The sequence below is a fragment of the Lissotriton helveticus genome, chromosome 3_1, assembly GCF_964261635.1.
Source record: "Lissotriton helveticus chromosome 3_1, aLisHel1.1, whole genome shotgun sequence".
In the NCBI taxonomy this organism is placed as follows: Eukaryota; Metazoa; Chordata; class Amphibia; order Caudata; family Salamandridae; genus Lissotriton; species Lissotriton helveticus.
The window spans coordinates 1,926,779,320-1,926,797,291 of record NC_136061.1 but is presented as its reverse complement, the minus strand read 5'-3'; the positions used below and the strand labels follow the sequence as shown (position 1 = coordinate 1,926,797,291).

Below are 17,972 nucleotides of genomic sequence, written 5' to 3'. Positions count from 1 at the left end.
AGGGCTCTGGATTGTTCATTTTTGTCTGTTTATGGAAGCCTTATCTATTGTATATATATATCTATTACCATGTACTTGTGCTCAACCAATGATGTGTCTTTGTAACCATGCACTAGCACTTTAAAAATAGCCTGTACCACCCATAGCGTCATGTGCTCGCTGTGGTGAAAGTGCGGGGTTTTGGTGAAAAGTCCAGTGGAGGAATAGGGCTCTGGTGACGGACGACGCCAGCTGGTTCTTCGTCCGTCGTACAGTGGTGAGCTAACATTTGTTGAATATACTGCATCGCCATGTCAGCTGACGCTTTGCAGGGCAGAGAGGAGGCGGCACTTGGGTTGTTCGATGACTCCCCGGCCGGGGGGGCCAATCGTTACAGGGGACCCTGTGGCAGTACACAATACAGGCAACACCTTAAGGGACATCTATAAAAAATTGGAGAAAACCATGAAACGTGAGCTTTCTAAGTGGTGGGAGCACCGCTCCCTGAGCAGGTACCTCGAGGTGGGACGTATTCCCCGAGGATTGCGAATCATGTTGGCCCCGTCCTATGAGCAGCCTGATGAACAATAGTTACTTACCTGTAATCTGTGGTTCTCCAGTATTGGTGTCTTTCATAGATTCACATGCCTGAATCATTCCCCGTCGTCGGAGTAGGAGTCCCACGGTATATAAAAAAGCAGTAATATGCCACTTGTACATAGCAAATAACAGTTATAATAAACCAGGAAGTAAAGTAGCCTCAGCTACCAATGAAAAACTTCCACATTAGTGACCATCCAAGTCATTATGTTAGACCAAACTGCAGCCAATCAGGCCACAGCTCCCACCAAGGTATTCTCCCCAGAGACCCAGGATGTCATATTTTTGTAGCACTGGAGTGTACCAGAGTATATATACATATATCTTAACAGTCTGGGTGAGACTCTGAGGGGAGGTGGGTGGGTGCATGTGAATCTATGAAAGACACCAATACTGGAGAACCACAGATTACAGGTAAGTAACTATTGTTCTTCTCCAGTATTAGGGGTGTCTTTCATAGATTCACATGCCTGAATCCGAGTAGTTAGCAGTAATACAATATGTCGCTCTTAGACGCCAAAAGAACAGTTATCATGCATGAAAATAAAGCAATGCAACAACATATGAAAGCGTCAAAAGAGCAAAAGGAGGTGGGAGAGATCACCAGAGGCTCACCTTATTGAAAAAGATTACGCAGGACTGCTCTCCCCACCGAGGCATCGGTATCGCTTGAAGAATCCAGACAGTAATGCCTCGTGAATGTGTGTCTGCTGGACCATGTTGCGGCTCTGCAAATGTGCAGGAGAGGCACACCAGCAAACAAAGCAGTTGAAGAGGAGACTGCTCTCGTAGAATGCGCTCTAGGTAAGGTCTGTAAGGGTTTACCTGCTTGTTGATGGCAGAGCCCTATCGTGGATGAGACCCACCTGGCGATAGTCTGTTTTGTCACAGCACAGCCTTGTCTTGGTCTGCCGTGCGCTACAAATAGCTGATCCGTTTTTCTGATGGCAGCTGTTCTTGAAAGATAAAATTTAAGGCATCTCTTAATGTCTAATGTGTGTAAAGTCCGCTCAGCTGGTGACTGCGGATTGGGAAAAAATGTCTTAAGTATCACTGGCTCATTTAAATGAAAATCCGATGGTACCTTGGGCATGTACTTCGGGTTGGTGCGTAGTATCACAGAGTCATGTGTGAATTGCAAGAATGGTGGCTTAGATGTGAACGCTTGCATGTCACTCACCCTTCTGGCTGATGTTAATCCCAGCAGTAATGCAACCTTCCAAGTGATGAACTTGAGATCGACCTTATGGATAGGCTCAAAGGGATGGCGCATAAGCTGAGCCAGTACTATATTCAAATGCCATGATGGAGGTGGTCGACGTATTGGTGGAAACATACGAAATAAACCTTTAAAGAATTGCTGGATTATTCTTGAGGAGTATAGAGAATTCGTACCATCCTGACGGTATCGTGATATGGCCGCTAAAAACACTTTAAGTGTTGAGTGCGCCAAACCTGATTTAGCCAACTGCAAAAAGAAAGGTAAGATCTTTTCTGGTTCCGCATTCATGGGATGTAAATTCATAGTTTGGCACCAAACACAAAAACGCTTCCACTTGAGTTTGTAAGTTTTGTTTGTTGAAGGCGCTCTAGCATTGGCCAGGACTTCTTGACAGTCTTGTGGAATGTTCAAGTGTGCAAATTCATGGTGTTGAGGAGCCAAGCCGATAATTTCAGAGAATGAGGGTCCGGATGATACACCCTGCCTTCTTGAATTGTCAGAAGATTTGGAATTTGAGGCAGCTGGACTGGCTCGCGCTCTGACAGAAGGAGAAGCTGTGTGAACCAATACTGTCGTGGCCACCGTGGAGCAATCAGAATTATTCGACACGGTTGTCTCCTCATTTTCTTGATGACTTTGGGAATTAACGGAATTGGCGGGAAGGCGTAGGCAAATATCCGTTCCCAATTCATTGACAGAGCATCCCCGCAAGATTCTCTGTGGGGAATCCAGCTCGCAAAGTGAGTACATTTCTTGTTCTGATATGTTGCAAAAAGATCCAGATCGGGGAAACCCCATCTCTGGAAGATCCGATCCAGAGCTGGCTGATGCAGTTCCCATTCGTGAGTGCTGTTCTTGGATCTGCTCAGTGAATCTGCCAGCACATTGGCTACTCCTGGAACATGCACCGCTGACAAGTTGATGTCGTGATCCAGAGCCCAATTCCAGATCTCTTGAGCCTGTTGAGACAATCGGGCTGATCTTGTGCCCCCCTGCTTGTTCAGGTAATGCATGCTCGTTGTGTTGTCTGTTCGAATTAACACTGTCGAGCCCTCTAGAACTGCCTGAAAGGATTTTAAGGCGAGGAAAATGGCCCTTAATTCCAACAGATTGATGTGCCATTTCTTTTGTTGAGTGTCCCATTTGCCACTGATCGTCATCCCTTGAAGGTGAGCGCCCCAACCTTCTAGCGAGGCATCCGTGGTCACTATGAACCTGGGGACTTCTGTGAGGAAAGCACAACCCACTTGCAGGTGGTGTTTCTGACTCCACCATAGGATTGTATTCTTCATTCGAGGTGTTAAGGTGATGATATCCTCGAAGGAACCTGATATCTGCACCCATTGGTGACTGAGTTCCTCTTGTAAGGGTCTCATCCTCAGACGACAGTTTGGAGTGAGAGGGATGCACGATGAGATCATCCCTAGGAAAGATTTGAACCTCCGAACAGAAACGCACTATTTTCTGAGGAGTGTGGTTGCCATTGTTCGGATCTTCTCCTGTCTTTCGTTTGAAATGAAGACCTGAGCGAGCTTGGAATCCAGCGTTGCTCCTAGGAAAGACTTCCTTTGTGATGGTATCAGATCCGATTTCTCGAAGTTCACTGAAAACCCCAGTCTTTGAAGCAGGCAAAGGCATTTCTGGACATGTTCGTTTGCTGTGTCGTAGGAATTGGCCTTGATAAGGCAATCGTCCAGATATGGGTATATCTGAATACCCTGCAATCTTAAGTGGGCCGCCACAGGTGCCAACATTTTTGTGAATACCCTCGGGGCTGAACGGAGTCCAAAGGGAAGCACCTTGAATTGGAAATCCCTGCCAGCCACTCTGAACCTTAGGAACTTCCTGTGTCTGGGGAAAATAGGTACGTGGAAGTAGGCATCCTGAAGGTCGAGTGTTGCCAAGTGGTCCCCTTCTGCCAAAAACTGGAGGATCTCTTGGAGAGTTAACATTCTGAACGTTAATTTTTTGATGTATTTGTTGAGGGCACGCAAATCGAGGATTGGGCGCCATTCCCCTGATTTTTTGCGTATCAAGAAAAAACGAGAGTAAAAGCCTGTTCCTCTCTGGTGTTGAGGTACTCTCTCGATTTCCCCCTTTCGAATCATTGTATTGATTTGGATGAATAGCTCCTTGAGATGTGCTGGGGGCAGCCCCTTTGGTGGTGAATTTGGAGGGGCTTTTACAAATTCTAATATGTGGCCCTTGGACACCACATCCAGCACCCATTTGTCTGTAGTAATCTTTGACCATTTTGAGCAATGTAGGGATATTCTTCCTCCAATTCGTTTTTGGCTGGGACACTTTGGCGGCAGGAAGTGATTCTCACTTCTTGTTGGTGTTGTCTCTCCCCCGATATGTGGTTTTCCCTCGGGGCTGTGAATAAGTATTTCTTCTTTGGCCATAAGGTTGTTGTTTATATGGCTGGTACCTCAGGGTGTTTTGGGTGTTTGTATAGGAGCGCTGTTGGTAATATCCTCCTCTATTTGAGAAGCTTCCTCTTCCTCTAGCGCCACGAAAGGAAGATTTGCGATACTGCAGAGTACCCAAAGATCGTGCAGTTTCTGTATCCTTTTTTATGGCCTGCAAAGCCTCATCCACATGCGAGCCGAATAGGTACTCGCCATCATAAGCCATGTTTAACACCTTGGCCTGTACCTCCTGCCTAAAGGATGTAGATTTCAACCATCCCTCTCTCCGAAGGACTGCGGCTCCTGCCAACTGTCTGAATCCTGTAGCTGCTACATCCACTGCAGCATCAATGATCTCTGACGATGCACACTCCCCTTCTTGCAGAATTTTAATAGCCTCAGACCGGTCCGGTTCAGGCAGTTTCTTAATGTAAGGCAATATGTCAGACCACATTTGCCTATCATACCTGCCAAGAATTGCCATAGAATTAGCAACCCTCACTGTGGTTGCTGCAATCGTTGATACCTTTTTTCCAATGGTATCGAGTCGTCTCCCGTCTCTGTCCGTTGGAGTGGAGATTTGAGATGACGGGTTATTTGCTCTTTTTTGAGCTGCCTGCGCAATGACTGACTCCGTCTTGGCCTGGCCAATCAGGCAAGCAGGTGAAGACGCTGGTGCTCTGTATTTTTTATCCACTCGAGGCAAAACTGCAGGTAAAGAATTTGGTGTGGCCATGATCTTTTTACCTTCTTTCCAAATAAAGTCTATAATCGGAATAGACCAACTTTGCCTCTGAGACAAATTCTTAAAGTCGTACAGGAAACATTCGTCCTGTTTAGTCTCCATGGTAATGAGGAATCTCTTGGTGGCACTGTCCATAATCCTATGGAAATTCGCAATATCCACCGGTGGTGATTCAGCCTTTGGCTGTTCATCTGGAGAAGGTGAGTCCGCCTGATAATCTTCATACTCCGACGAATCTGATTCATCTAATTCACCTTCTTCCTGAGCCTCCTCTTCAGTAATTTCATCCTCCGCTTGGTTATAGGGCACCGGTATGCGTAGGTTATGCCCCGTTTCTTCAGGTATAGTAGGCATGGAATCTGGGGCCACTCTGGGCTGTGGGGACGAGATATGTGAGTCGCCAGACTCCGAGGGCGGAAAACCGCGATAGTAATCGTCCAACATGGACATGAAATTTTTGAAAAGCTCCATAGGCATTTGTGTCCCTGGTGGTGGTGGAGTATCCAACCTGGGCGAATGTGTCACTTGCTCCTCTTCTTCCTGATCCTTTACCAGTATAAGCAATTCAGAAGGACTTTTGGCTGCTTGAAATAAATCATCACCAGAGTCCTCTACCTCAGAGTCCAAGAGCCTGTCTGGCATTGTTAGTGGCGACATACATGCAGACTGGGATGGGCGCTTCTGTAGTAGTGCCGCAGTGGTGGCTGGAGATGGCAGCGATATCACGTTACTTTTTGCTGACCAGACTTGGATATCTGTGCAAGATGACAGCTTTGGGGTTATTGGATTCTCTTGAACCACTGGGATGTCTTGTGGCTTAGATTTTGTTGTGAGCGATGCAGTCGCCGTCGTTGAACGCTCCGTCGACAACTGTGGTGTTGAGACTTCGTCGACGAGACGTGTTTCGTCGTCGACGACGTCGCCGACGGAACTAATTTTTTCGTCGACGGGGCCGTCGACGGGGCCGTCGACGGAACCAACTTCTTCGTCGACGGGGTCGTCGACGGGGTCTTCGTCGACGTAGTCGTCGACGGGGTCTTTTTCGTCGACGGCTGGATGGTCGACGGGGTCTTCCTCGTCGACGATGGGATGGTCGACGGCACCTTCGTCGACGGTGACGTCGTCGACGGTAAAGTTGTCTTCGTCGACGGTAAAGCTGTCGTCGACGGCAAGGTTTTTGTCGACGCTGATGAGTGCGTCTTCGACGGAGGCTCGTCGACGGTTGGAGAGGCCTTCTTCGTCAACGAGATGGGACGAATCTGGACATGGACAAAAGTTGGAGAGGACGCCGAGGACATCACCAAGGAGGTTTTAGGTGAGGAAAAAGTCATGGTAGAAGTCACTGGAGTGGCTGTCTGACAGGAAACCGGCAGAGAAGTTGCTGCCTTGGTAACTGGCCTCTGAGGTGACAATAAAGACACAGTCTTTTTAGATACTGGTGGCTTCACAGATTTTTCAGAGGATTTCTTCATTTTTGAGGTAGATGGCTCATCAGCGTCAAGAGTGAGCTGGGCCTGCTTCGCCACCTTTGCCTTAGGGGTAGTCACCTTACCCTCAGCCATTCTTTTTCTAGATCCCATAGAAGACATAGAGGCCAAACTTCCTACCTCAGAAAGTGGCAAATCCTTATCCTTATTCCTCTGTATCCACAGGAGCAGGCGACCCTCTCTGTCCCTGAGGGTCTTGGTAGGAAAAGTGCGACAAATCTTGCACTCCTTAGCCTGATGATCAGGATACAAGCAGTATATGCATAGAGTATGCGGGTCCTCCTTGAACAGCCTTGCCTTGCCGCAAGATTCACAGGCCCTGAAAAGGGACTTAGATGTAGACATGTTTGAAAGTGAGAACTTTCAAGAGTAGAGAAAAAACTGAGCAGAGCTCAGAGAGACTCCCTATCACACGACGTGCGGTAAAAAATCTGACAGCCTGGGTCTCTGGGGAGAATACCTTGGTGGGAGCTGTGGACTGATTGGCTGCAGTTTGGTCTAACATAATGACTTGGATGGTCACTAATGTGGAAGTTTTTCATTGGTAGCTGAGGCTACTTTACTTCCTGGTTTATTATAACTGTTATTTGCTATGTACAAATGGCATATTACTGCTTTTTTATATACCGTGGGACTCCTACTCCGACGACGGGGAATGATTCAGGCATGTGAATCTATGAAAGACACCCCTAATACTGGAGAACCCAACATGCTGGACGAGTGGGCCCAATGCAATTTGGATTTGTCACGTAAATTAGTGACATCGGAGAGCGATGGCGTATTACTTCAACACCAGGTGGAGGTGATTAATACTGAAATTCTGGAGTTAGAGAAAGGGTCGGAGGCTGAATCTAAAAAATTAAGAGAGGACATGACTGCCAGGCTAAACAAAGAGGAGGAAATAATTAAGAAAAGAAAGGCGTACAAATTCCAACGGGATAAGGTGGATTACCAGCAAGGCCGTGTGTTCACGTTTTCCCAAAAATATGACGCCATCAAAGCGGCCAATATTATTGTTAACTCCAAATCTAATCTGGAAGTCACAGCAGGTACATCGGCTATGAATGTGCAGTCTTCGGGCTCGGACATAAGCTCTGCTCCAGGAAGTGGCTCGGACACTGACAGCAATGCGAGAGACCCGAGGTTGGGGTTTACAAAATGTTCTCTGGGCCAGGAGGTAAACTGTCTAAGACATGACAGGCGGGCCACACTGCGCCCAAGACTGGCAAACCAACAACCAAACAAGAGCAGAACCGCAAGCGGCAGCAGCGCCGCAAAGCCGGTCGGGGCAGATCAACAAAAGAAAAAGTTCTACCCAAAAAAACGCTGGAACAAAGGAAAGTAAGGGACTCTGACATGGTGGAACAGTGCATAGTGGAGGGCCCAGCGGTCATCAACTTAACTCCCACTGTGCTTAGCAAGTCGGACATTGAGATTCTTTCATTGGGCCTGTCATATTGTCCAGCTAACAATTTCAGTTATGCAAAAACTAGAATTGAGCTTTTCAAATACACCAGGAAGCTCAAGCTCCAAAAACATTTTTTGTCACATCAATATACCACCAAATCTCGCTCTGCTCTTCGAGGCCTCCCACCTTGGGCCTTACTGCTAATGAAGCGGGATTGCTCCAGGATTTGACCATATTACGCGAGGAAGGGGCGCTTTGTGGGTCGCAAGATGTAGCTGTGGTGTGCAATGCTCCAGGTTTAACTAAGTTCAAACCCAAGTCTACCTTTTCTCCGTTAACACTCCACGACAATTTAGACATTTTCCATGACCTTGCCAGCAAACTGCATGTCTCAACTCTTAAAACAAAACATCATGGAGGAGTGCATAATACCAAATATTACAACTTGGTTAAAAAAATCCAGGCTGACAATTCAATCATTGTTCGCCAGGCCGACAAAGGTGGCAATGTTGTACTTTGGCCGCGAACATTCTACCTGGAGGAAGCTTATGCACAACTGAACGACGCCTCCTGCTATAAGCGTTGTGACCTCTCTGAGATCAAACTGGCACAAAGCAACCTTGGCAGTCTGTTGGTAGGGTGGAAAAGCACCGGCCTCCTGAGCTTAGATGAATTTAAGTCCTTGAAGAAGGATTTTCCTGTTATGCCGGTGTTGTATCTGATTCCAAAAGTACACAAGGATGTCAACAAACCGCCGGGGAGGCCTATTTTTTCTGCCAGAGATGGTCTCTTGGAAAATGTCACGAGATATATTGATTCTTTTCTCCAAGACTTTGTCACTGCATTACAATCATATGTGCAAGATTCAAGTGACTTTCTGAGAAAACTAGTGACTGCGGAGTGGAAGTCAGATTACTGGTTAATCACGCTTGACGTGTCGTCATTATATATCAGTATCAAACACCTTGACGGACTAAGGGCTATACAATTTTTCTTGGGGAACAGGTCTGTACAATATGTTGAACACAACAAAATGCTAATTGCTATGATTTCCTTCTGTCTGAATAATAATTACTTTCAATTCAACAGCCAATTTTTTCAACAAATCAGGGGTGTGGCCATGGGGGCCTGTTTCTCTCCCAGTTATGTCTGTTTGCACATGGGCTACTGGGAGAGGCAGGTCCTCATGGGTACGCACAGTCTGATCATGGCTAAACAGGTAGCCCAATGGTATCGCTACATTGACGATATATTTTTAATATGGCGGGGCACCAAACAAGAGGCAATCAAGTTTATTGCACAACTTGCATGCGTGTAGGGTGGGGGTTGAGGGATGGGTTTTGAGTTTGGTTTCGGTTTCTATGGTACCTTTTTTTGCTTTCTTTCTTTTTGCCTTTGTTTTTCCTTCTTAATTTCTCTTGGGTCCGTGTTTGGGATAGTTGGTGGGTGGGGGGTGATGAGCACTGTTTATGACGTTGATTGCTATAATCCTGCGTGTACTTTCAGAACCGCTCTGCCGCCTATGTGACTTACTCCTGACTTTCATGACTACATGATAGTGTTGTGATTACTATTAAGCCATGCCTACTCGGACTTGACTCTTTTGATTTCTTCGTTTATGCCACGATGGCGGCTGTAGGCCTTCCTACCCGCCGGAAAATGTAAAACAAACCTTTAATAATCCTGAGACGCAGTACCGCTATGATTTACAGTGTAACTCTTAACTGCTTGCTTTTCGTGACAAACTGTTACTGTGTCGCCGTGTTGCATGCGTTGGTGCATTGACTGTATCCGTGGCCGGCCGGTTGGTTATGGGCCCGTATTTGTTCATTTTTGATGCACAATAAAGGTTTTAAAAAAAAAAAAAAAAAAAAAAAAAAAAAAAAAGTTTATTGCACAACTAAATAATAACGCATACAGCATACAACCTGGAGTTCACCCATTGTATGAGCCAAATAAGTATTGATTTCTTGGATGTCAGGATCCTGGTTACTGACAACAAGTTACACACTACATTGTTCCGCAAACCGACATCCGGAAACACTGTGCTCCACGCCAAGGGTCACCACCCGGCACACCTGATTCACAGCATCCCCTACGGGGAGATGCTGCGTATCAGACGAATTTGCAGCACGGAGGAACAATGCAGACAGGCCCAAAGCGATAGCAGAGCCCGCTTTTTACCAGGGGTTATTCTCAGAGCTCAATTGACTCGGCAATTCGAAAGGTGAATGCCATGCCCAGGGAGGTAGCCCTACAACTCAGGAGATCAATAAATAAAGAAGCAGATAATGCTGATCAACTGGTGAGATTAGTATTGACTTTTAACCGTCAATTTCGGGCATTAAAGAAAATCATTTCCAAAAACTGGAATCTTATCAACTCTGATCCAGTGATTGGTCATCTTATGCCAGCTAGACCGGATATCTCCTGTAGAAGAGCCTATTCCCTTAGCAAAGCATTAGTTAAGTCCAGTCCCGAGGTTGTGACATTAACACCTTGGTATAAAGCCATCAAAGGTTTTTTAAAATGCTTGGCCTGCAAGGCTTGCAGGCACGGCATTAATATGACTGAGTACCTAACCCCTTTCTCTGATGTTCCCCGGCCTATTACCAAGGAACTAATGTGCAAAACGGAGTTCACAGTGTATGTGCTGGAGTGTCCCTGTGCCCTGCGATACGTGGGTAGTACCAAGTTGCAGGTGCACAAGAGGATACTCCAGCACATCAGGGCCATCAACACTGAGGACCCCACCTACCCGGTGGCACCTCATTTCAAGGACCATCACGGTAAACAGAGTCATTTGCTGAAATATTTCGCGATTGACTCGGTTCCACCTCTTCGCAGAGGGGGTAACCGTGAAGCAATCTTAAGGGCTCTTGAAACCAAATACATCCTTGACCTTGATACCAAGACACCATCAGGCTTAAATACCAGTGTGGATTTCCACACTCATCTGTAAATCCCAGTAAATTTGCGGTTCAATCCTTCCCAGGCGGCATAGCATTGCCACTACTTTGCTCTCATGGTAGTCAACATCAGTGTTACAACTCATATGCCTTTTTTTTCGATTCTGATATCCCTATACTTTTTGAAATGTATATAATACTGCCGTAACTTTCCTGTAATGATGTAAGAGTTATTATGACCACTTGAACAAACTCCCATCATCCATCTAGGGAGAGGTTTTAATGTTATCAATTTATTTTTGTCATCACTGTTCACGACACCCTTTGTTTTATTTTCTCCTGGTTGACACACTATGGTTGACACTTTGGTTATTATAACTGTCAATGTAAGCATTCAAGCAGTAATATAGTTGACTTGGTAGACATAATAATTGGATTTGACCTGTTTTATTAACCCACTGGGGTTATATTGTATCTTAAATCGGGGATGTGCCGATGTGGGATGCTGGTAATATATAAATTATGTTAGGGCATTGAACATTGTTTTGACTCCTACAGCTTACTACATTCCGCTAGCGACGACATTCATCGTAATTAACCCCTTTTTGACATGCGGGGTTATATTGCACGTTGGATGGATTTTATGTATTTAAAATCTATTTTGCCTTTTGTACATATGTAAATTCTTTTTATCATTATTGACAGTGTACATCCATTGGCTTTTTTAACGTGTTCTGTTACATGTCTTTTATGTCTATTACCATGTACTTGTGTTCAACCAATGATGTGTCTTTGTAACCATGCACTAGCACTTTAAAAATAGCCTGTCCCACCCATAGCGTCATGTGACCAAGGCCTCTGAGCAGGCCGAAACGTTATGCTGGTGGCGATGCAATGGAACTGAATAAATATTTCTTCACCTTAAGACTGGGTCAGCTTTCGTTCTTTTGGATTGGCGGTGCCCTGGGACATTGGGGAGTGCTGGTTCATGCTGGGCGAGTGCAGTGGCAGTGCAGTCATGTGATCAAGCCACTGAGGTGGTGAAACGCGTAATGGCCGACGAAGAATAAACTAAAGTTTTTGCACTGATACTGGGTCCGTGTCTGCTTACCGAGGAGACAAAAGGTGATGTGTTGCAGCGACCTTGATATATACATATATATACACACTATTGAGGTGGCATAGTGTTGGTCCAACTGCGCACGTTACTTTTGTATCACATGTACTTAGCATAGACAGTAGTCAGATGCGCAAACAGTCTGTTATTACCACTGCCATCTTCTTTTTTAACTGTTAAGTGTATTACAGGGCATTTACATCATTACTTGCTCCTCACCCCACATGAATTCTAGTTGCCAAAGAATGGCTGTTACTGTCCTCTACAACATAAGGAATACGTTTGCTGGCTCGTTTCACTTAGCTTTGTCCAGCAGTGGTATGTTGCCCACCTGTTAGTACTCACTTTTTTTAAAGTATCATTTTATTGGCACTTATATCAACAAGACGTTACATGTATCCTTTGGTGTACACTGGAGTAGCAGTAAAAGACGCATGTACATCATTTTCCCTTTGACAACAGTTGAAACAGTATCATATGATCGCCTTTGTGGTTGTAATAGATGTAGTAAACAGCCATGCAATACTGCTGTATATTTCAGAATAGCTGAGGTGCCGGTATTAGTTAATTACCATTCGTAAACAAAAAAAACTGTAAGTAATTCCTTCCAGACACTCCAGACCGAGTTTAAGCTGCATCGCAGCCAGTTCAATAAATTCCTCCAGCTCCGCCATGCACTGGGCCCACATATAAGGGCATTGCCTGATCTTCCAGAATTTAACCAACTAGAAGGTAAATTACATCTAGGAGACCTGGGTGAACATACAATTGCCAATGTCTACCAGACCCTTATCTCTAACCAATCAGATATCTTTGGAACCTTACATGCAGGATGGGAGGCAGAAGTGGGTCTATTAGAGAATGAAGACTGGCCTGAGATCCTTGGTTCCCCCAGAGGAGCGTCCATTGCGGCACGGCTACGGCTAATTCAATTTAAGTGCCTCCACAGAGACTATCTGACGCAAAGCTGGCTCACCCCCGTATATCTCCGCTGCAGTGCAGTGGAAGGGACATTCTTTCACACAGTGTGGAGCTGCCCAGGGGTGGAAGGATTTTGACAGGGGTGGTCACATGTTTGTGCAGGGTCCTATCCTGGCAAATCCCACTTAACCTGCGGTTGGCCCTCCTCCATCTTATGGAGGATGGGGGTTGGAATAAATATAAGATCTTCATCCTAGGCCTGGAACTGACGCTTGCTATATGTAACATAGCGAAAGAGTCGAAAGCCTTGGCCCCTCCATCATTATTGGTAAGGAAAAAGGGTGTGGATCACTGCTCAGGAATAGAGTTTGCGGTATACAAGCTAGGGGATGACTCCTAGAAACACCCGAAGATATGGAAGATATGGGCAGAATATAGAGGTATTGAAATAGAGCTAGTCCATCAGATTCACCAGTTTCTGGAAGATGACATATGGAAATTTCATAGCCCAGAAGACACTGTACCACACTAAACTATAGATGGATATGGGTTATGTGACTGAGATGTTGTTATAGATACCCTAATATAGGCCCGGGTAATATCATACACCTTGACCTACATTACCTCCCTTATACTACACAGTAACTAGCATTTAATATCGAACCTTTGCCTAGTTCTAGTCCTGGATGCAGAAGGAGTGTTTCTCCTGAACAATAGCTTCCTATAACTTCATCAATGGACTCTTACAGTATGAATGAATATTCATGCGGGTTCTTGGAAACCAGGCAGGAGCTACACCACCTACACCACCATATCTACATACAAGGTTCATCCCCTACATCATCCTCACATCCAACAATGGCTAATACATGAGACAAGGGACAAAAAAACCCTAGATACTTTTTTGTATAGATACAGCACATCTTGCTAGGGTTTGTAGAGGGAACCAAGACTTCCAGTCCGACACACTGACCAGAGACGCTGAGGCTCCAGCATGCAGATGCTCCAGCTGACTGTGGTCTACCACATCCCTTGCGGGGTGTCCAACTTGAGACCAGGACGGGGTCCCACATTCTCTTACTTCAGGTAATGAGGTTAGACTAAATCCTAGAGGGATTCTTGGCTTTACACCTCCTCACATGCTAGGTGCACTTAGGTACATCTAGATAGGCATCGTAGGAGTACGTGCACCTTTATCCTGCATTTTATATTCACGTATTTATTTATGCTTATTGCAAGATGGTAGAACTGTACTATCCTTTTATATTCACCCTTACTGCTATTCATATATATTTGCTACTGTCTAACGGTTGTTGCAGCTCACATATTCTACACAAGAATAACAACTCTTCAATAAATCCTTATTGAAACGCCCAGACTGTTTATTCTGTGTATCTTTGAGACAAACTAAGTGAGCACGAGTGACTGAGCGAAAAGTAGTAAATTGTTGCCACGATCCTGAGGGATCAGGGTTGTCATGTTCTACGGTTGCCAGAAACTATTCTCTCCCCGATAAGGGAAGACACTAGTGGCACTGTGAGCTAGCTTATGCGAACCAGGCTAACATGCTCGGTGGGGGTGTTCGGAACCAGTCTGCCACCAATCCCCACAGTTTATGTCATTCAAACACGCAGGTCCTGCATGGGTACTATAGGAACTACATGACAATGTAGTTCATTTCTTTTTTAAACTCCATTTGCAAGTTTGCAGGTGGATGGAGGGTTGGGGGAGGATGGCAGGACTGTTATATTTTATGTTTACCGCATTTTTGTTGCACTTGTTTATTTGTCTTATGGGCTGCGCTGGCCGTGTTGGATAATATGCATATACCTCAATATAATATGTTCCAAAAAAAACAGTAAGTAAAACCAGTAACCTGTTACCCGAAGGCTTCTAAAAAAGAAAGTTGGATAAAGTGTGGCCCAGTATGTGAAATGGAAATGTGACCAATGTTCCTTATCGTGTTTATAGAAACCAGATATTCTGATTGTGGATACTGAACCTACGGAAATGTTATTTATTGAATGTCTACGAGAGGTAGGATTGAGAGGGGGTGCATAAACTGGATGTATGCTGCTGTGAGTGTGGATCAATAAAAAGTGAATGTGGACGTGTAGGTCTATTATTCAAGTGGGTCTGATATAACCACCTTCCCAAGTCTCGGACAGGGCTACGCCTGACTCATCCTATTCCCTTGCTATACGGTGTTTCCGTAAACCTTTGGCCTTTTCCCTGTGAAGTCAAGTGCTTTCCCTAGATATGAACTTCTTAATGGTCACAACCCACTGTTTGCTAATATCAGCAATAAATCTACAAATGTATCCCAGCATTACCCTTTTTAGGTCGCAGGACAAGGCCCAGGAGACAAGCTTCACGTATGGTATAGCAATCCTGGCTTGTCACTTTTGTTATCGCTTATAGGTACTCACTTGGTTCAGATTCTTGTTTAATATGTCTAGTGACTTCTGGGTACTAGTGAATAGGATTAGCTTACAAACCTAAAGTCTGATATATCTAATTTTCCCTGCAGAAGGAAATGAGAATATAATGATTTGCATGATACACTTGCCATGAAAAAATTGCTCACCAGTATCTTACAATAAGGTGCTTGGTACCAAAGCTTCTGGCTTAGAGGCAGCTGCAGGTGTTTACAGTTGTAACCATCATGTGTAACAGTAAGGCAAACAACAGAAAACTATGAAACTCACCCGTTGCAGCCGTGGTTGTTGAAAGCTTGGGCGCAGTCCACTAGCTGCTGCTCTGACTACAGACAGGGATGAGACAACAAGATCATGAATCAGAGAAATTAATACTGAGAGGAAAGTCACACAGGGCTAGCAACTAAAGAGAACATCCAGTCCATAAGCAACATGTGTCAGCCATTACTGTTTATCATTTGTATCTTTATTTTGTAGTCTGTGTAGGAATGTGGAGTGTTATACGAGCAGCACAAAGGGAGTACATAGTCCCGCATACCACACTTTACTTGATTGTAAACATCTCCAGATAAATATTTAAGAAAATTTGACTTTGTTGATTTTAAAATGCTCTCATTTCTCTAATAGCTCCTGCCGGTGGTAGAACAGCTTTTTCTGGAACAGTTTACCTTCTTCTAATAGTGCTGCTTCCCCTGATATGGTTTACAATGCTACAAGGAGCAATTTCTTCTCTTGACAGTGTTTAATTCAAGTGAGATGCCTCCTCGTCACAAATCTGTTTAAATGTAGGAGCCAGAATTCCTCCTATTGAAAACAAAGTTAGAAGCCTGCTCCTCATAAGACAGCCAAACGGCCTTTAACTGCGCCAGTGTAGAGTGTGACTGGGTGTGGATGGGGTCTCTAACCTAAATACTTGGCCACAACAAAACTTGAAGATGTCACAGGGGAACAGAGGTAGTTTGAAAGATGTCTTAGAGTTCATCATCTGTATGATGTGGGCAGGCGGAACAAGAAACCTGGTTCTGACCACTTACCCCGCTTGTTAGCAACCCTCTGCCTGGTCTCAATGGTCTAAATGAGGGAACTGGAACACAGGCTGGCATCCAACCTGAGATAAACTACCACCTTAGGAAAGACATTGGCACTGCCCCGCTTCCTCCCTCCCTTGTCAGCAGATACCGAAGTCTACTCTTGTTTTCTAGCAACAGTCTGTTCTGTAACTTTGAAGGAAAACATGAACTGGCTGAAATGACCACTTTTTGGCACTTCTGAGTGTCTTCCCATTGCAAATAGGTACTAATTTTAAGGTTATTCTTGGCAAGAAGTCACTTCTTCGTGAATGAGCTGGAAATGAAACTAGCCTAGATTTGTACAGCGTTGCACCGGTTCACTTCTGGCAAGTAAATGTGTGCAATGCTTGCTCAGCCATTCAAAATCATAGTTAAAAAAACTGAATCTTCTTCAGACTAGTTGACACCTCTCTTGCTCTTTACCACACTCAATTTTTGAAGCATCAAATGAGAGTGGCTTCTTGGATATTCAACAGCGAACAGCAAAGGGGAGAAGGCACGTCATGGCCTCTTTGCCTTTTTTTTTGGTTTACCTTTACAATGAACATGAATTATTTTTTCTCTGTTCTGTTTGCATAAACATCTAGGGTTGTGTAATACATAGTATCACAGAAGTGCAACAGACATTTGTGTCTCCTTTTTGTGCTTTTAGAGCACTATGGTATTACCCTGTACTAATTCACCACTATGGGGAGAGGATGTGGTCTAACACCTAAGGCGGTCGATCTCAAATCTGGGGAACCGGGTTTGCATCTCGGCAATGACGCTCAACATCCTATGATTCTGGGTAAATCACTTAGGGCTAGATGTATCAACATACCCTTTTGCGTTTTCCAAATAGCGATTTTTAAGGAATCGCTATTTGGGAATTGCAAAATGGCATGTATGTAGAAATTAGCTATTTTTTAGCAATTTCTTAAAATTCCTTATTTGCGATTAGCAAATTGCTAATCGCAAATAAGGAATAATTTCTCATTCATTTCTATGGGCCAGGAGGCCCATAGGAATGAATGTGAAATTATTCTCAATTTGCAATTCGCAATTTGCTAATCGCAAATTGAGAATAATTTCAAGGGTGCAGGGGTGTCTCAAGGACAAAAAGACAAAGGGAGTGGTGGAGGGTCCAAGGGGAGTTAGTTTATAGACCGAAAAAGTACCTAGTCCCCCAACTTGACAGCAAAAAACACGAGAGGTACTAACAGTCTGGAAAACAGAAGTCTACTGGAACCTAATTGTGTCCCGTATTCATGTTCAGACCACACCGTTAATCTAAACAAATGACGGTGTCATGACAGAGAAGTGAGACAGAGAAGATACAGAGTCTAAAAGGTTAGAAAAAGTACCCATCAGCCCACTCAAAAGTGGAATCTCGTCATCTGGGTTGTTCAGTGTTGGAGAAAGGTGTCCTGTAGGCTCCTCCTCAGGGAGAGTCTGAGGTTGCCTAATAGTGGACCCTGCGATCAAACATCCAACCAACAGAAGACAGTGTGAGCGGAAGGGGCAAAAGTTGCAGTGCTCAAAAGAAGAACAGAAAAGGAAAATAATCCTCGTGATTTAAAAATACCTACTTCAATGACATAAAAAACTTTATTGGGTCTGACCATCAAAGTGGTATTGTTAAAAGCAGTATGCTGATAGCATGCAAGGAATTGCTATCTACCATGT

At 44.7% G+C, this 17,972-nt stretch overlaps 1 protein-coding gene across 1 annotated transcript in view; it reads right to left on the bottom strand.

Moving 5' to 3' along the window:
- The window catches only part of CTSH (cathepsin H), a 127,562-nt gene that overhangs the window by 37,362 nt on the left and 72,228 nt on the right, over positions 1 to 17,972 (bottom strand). Inside the window, exon 7 of the mRNA XM_078682944.1 lies at positions 15,508 to 15,563. Coding sequence (XP_078539070.1) covers positions 15,508 to 15,563 — 56 coding nt within the window. The remainder of the gene's footprint in view (positions 1 to 15,507; positions 15,564 to 17,972) is intronic.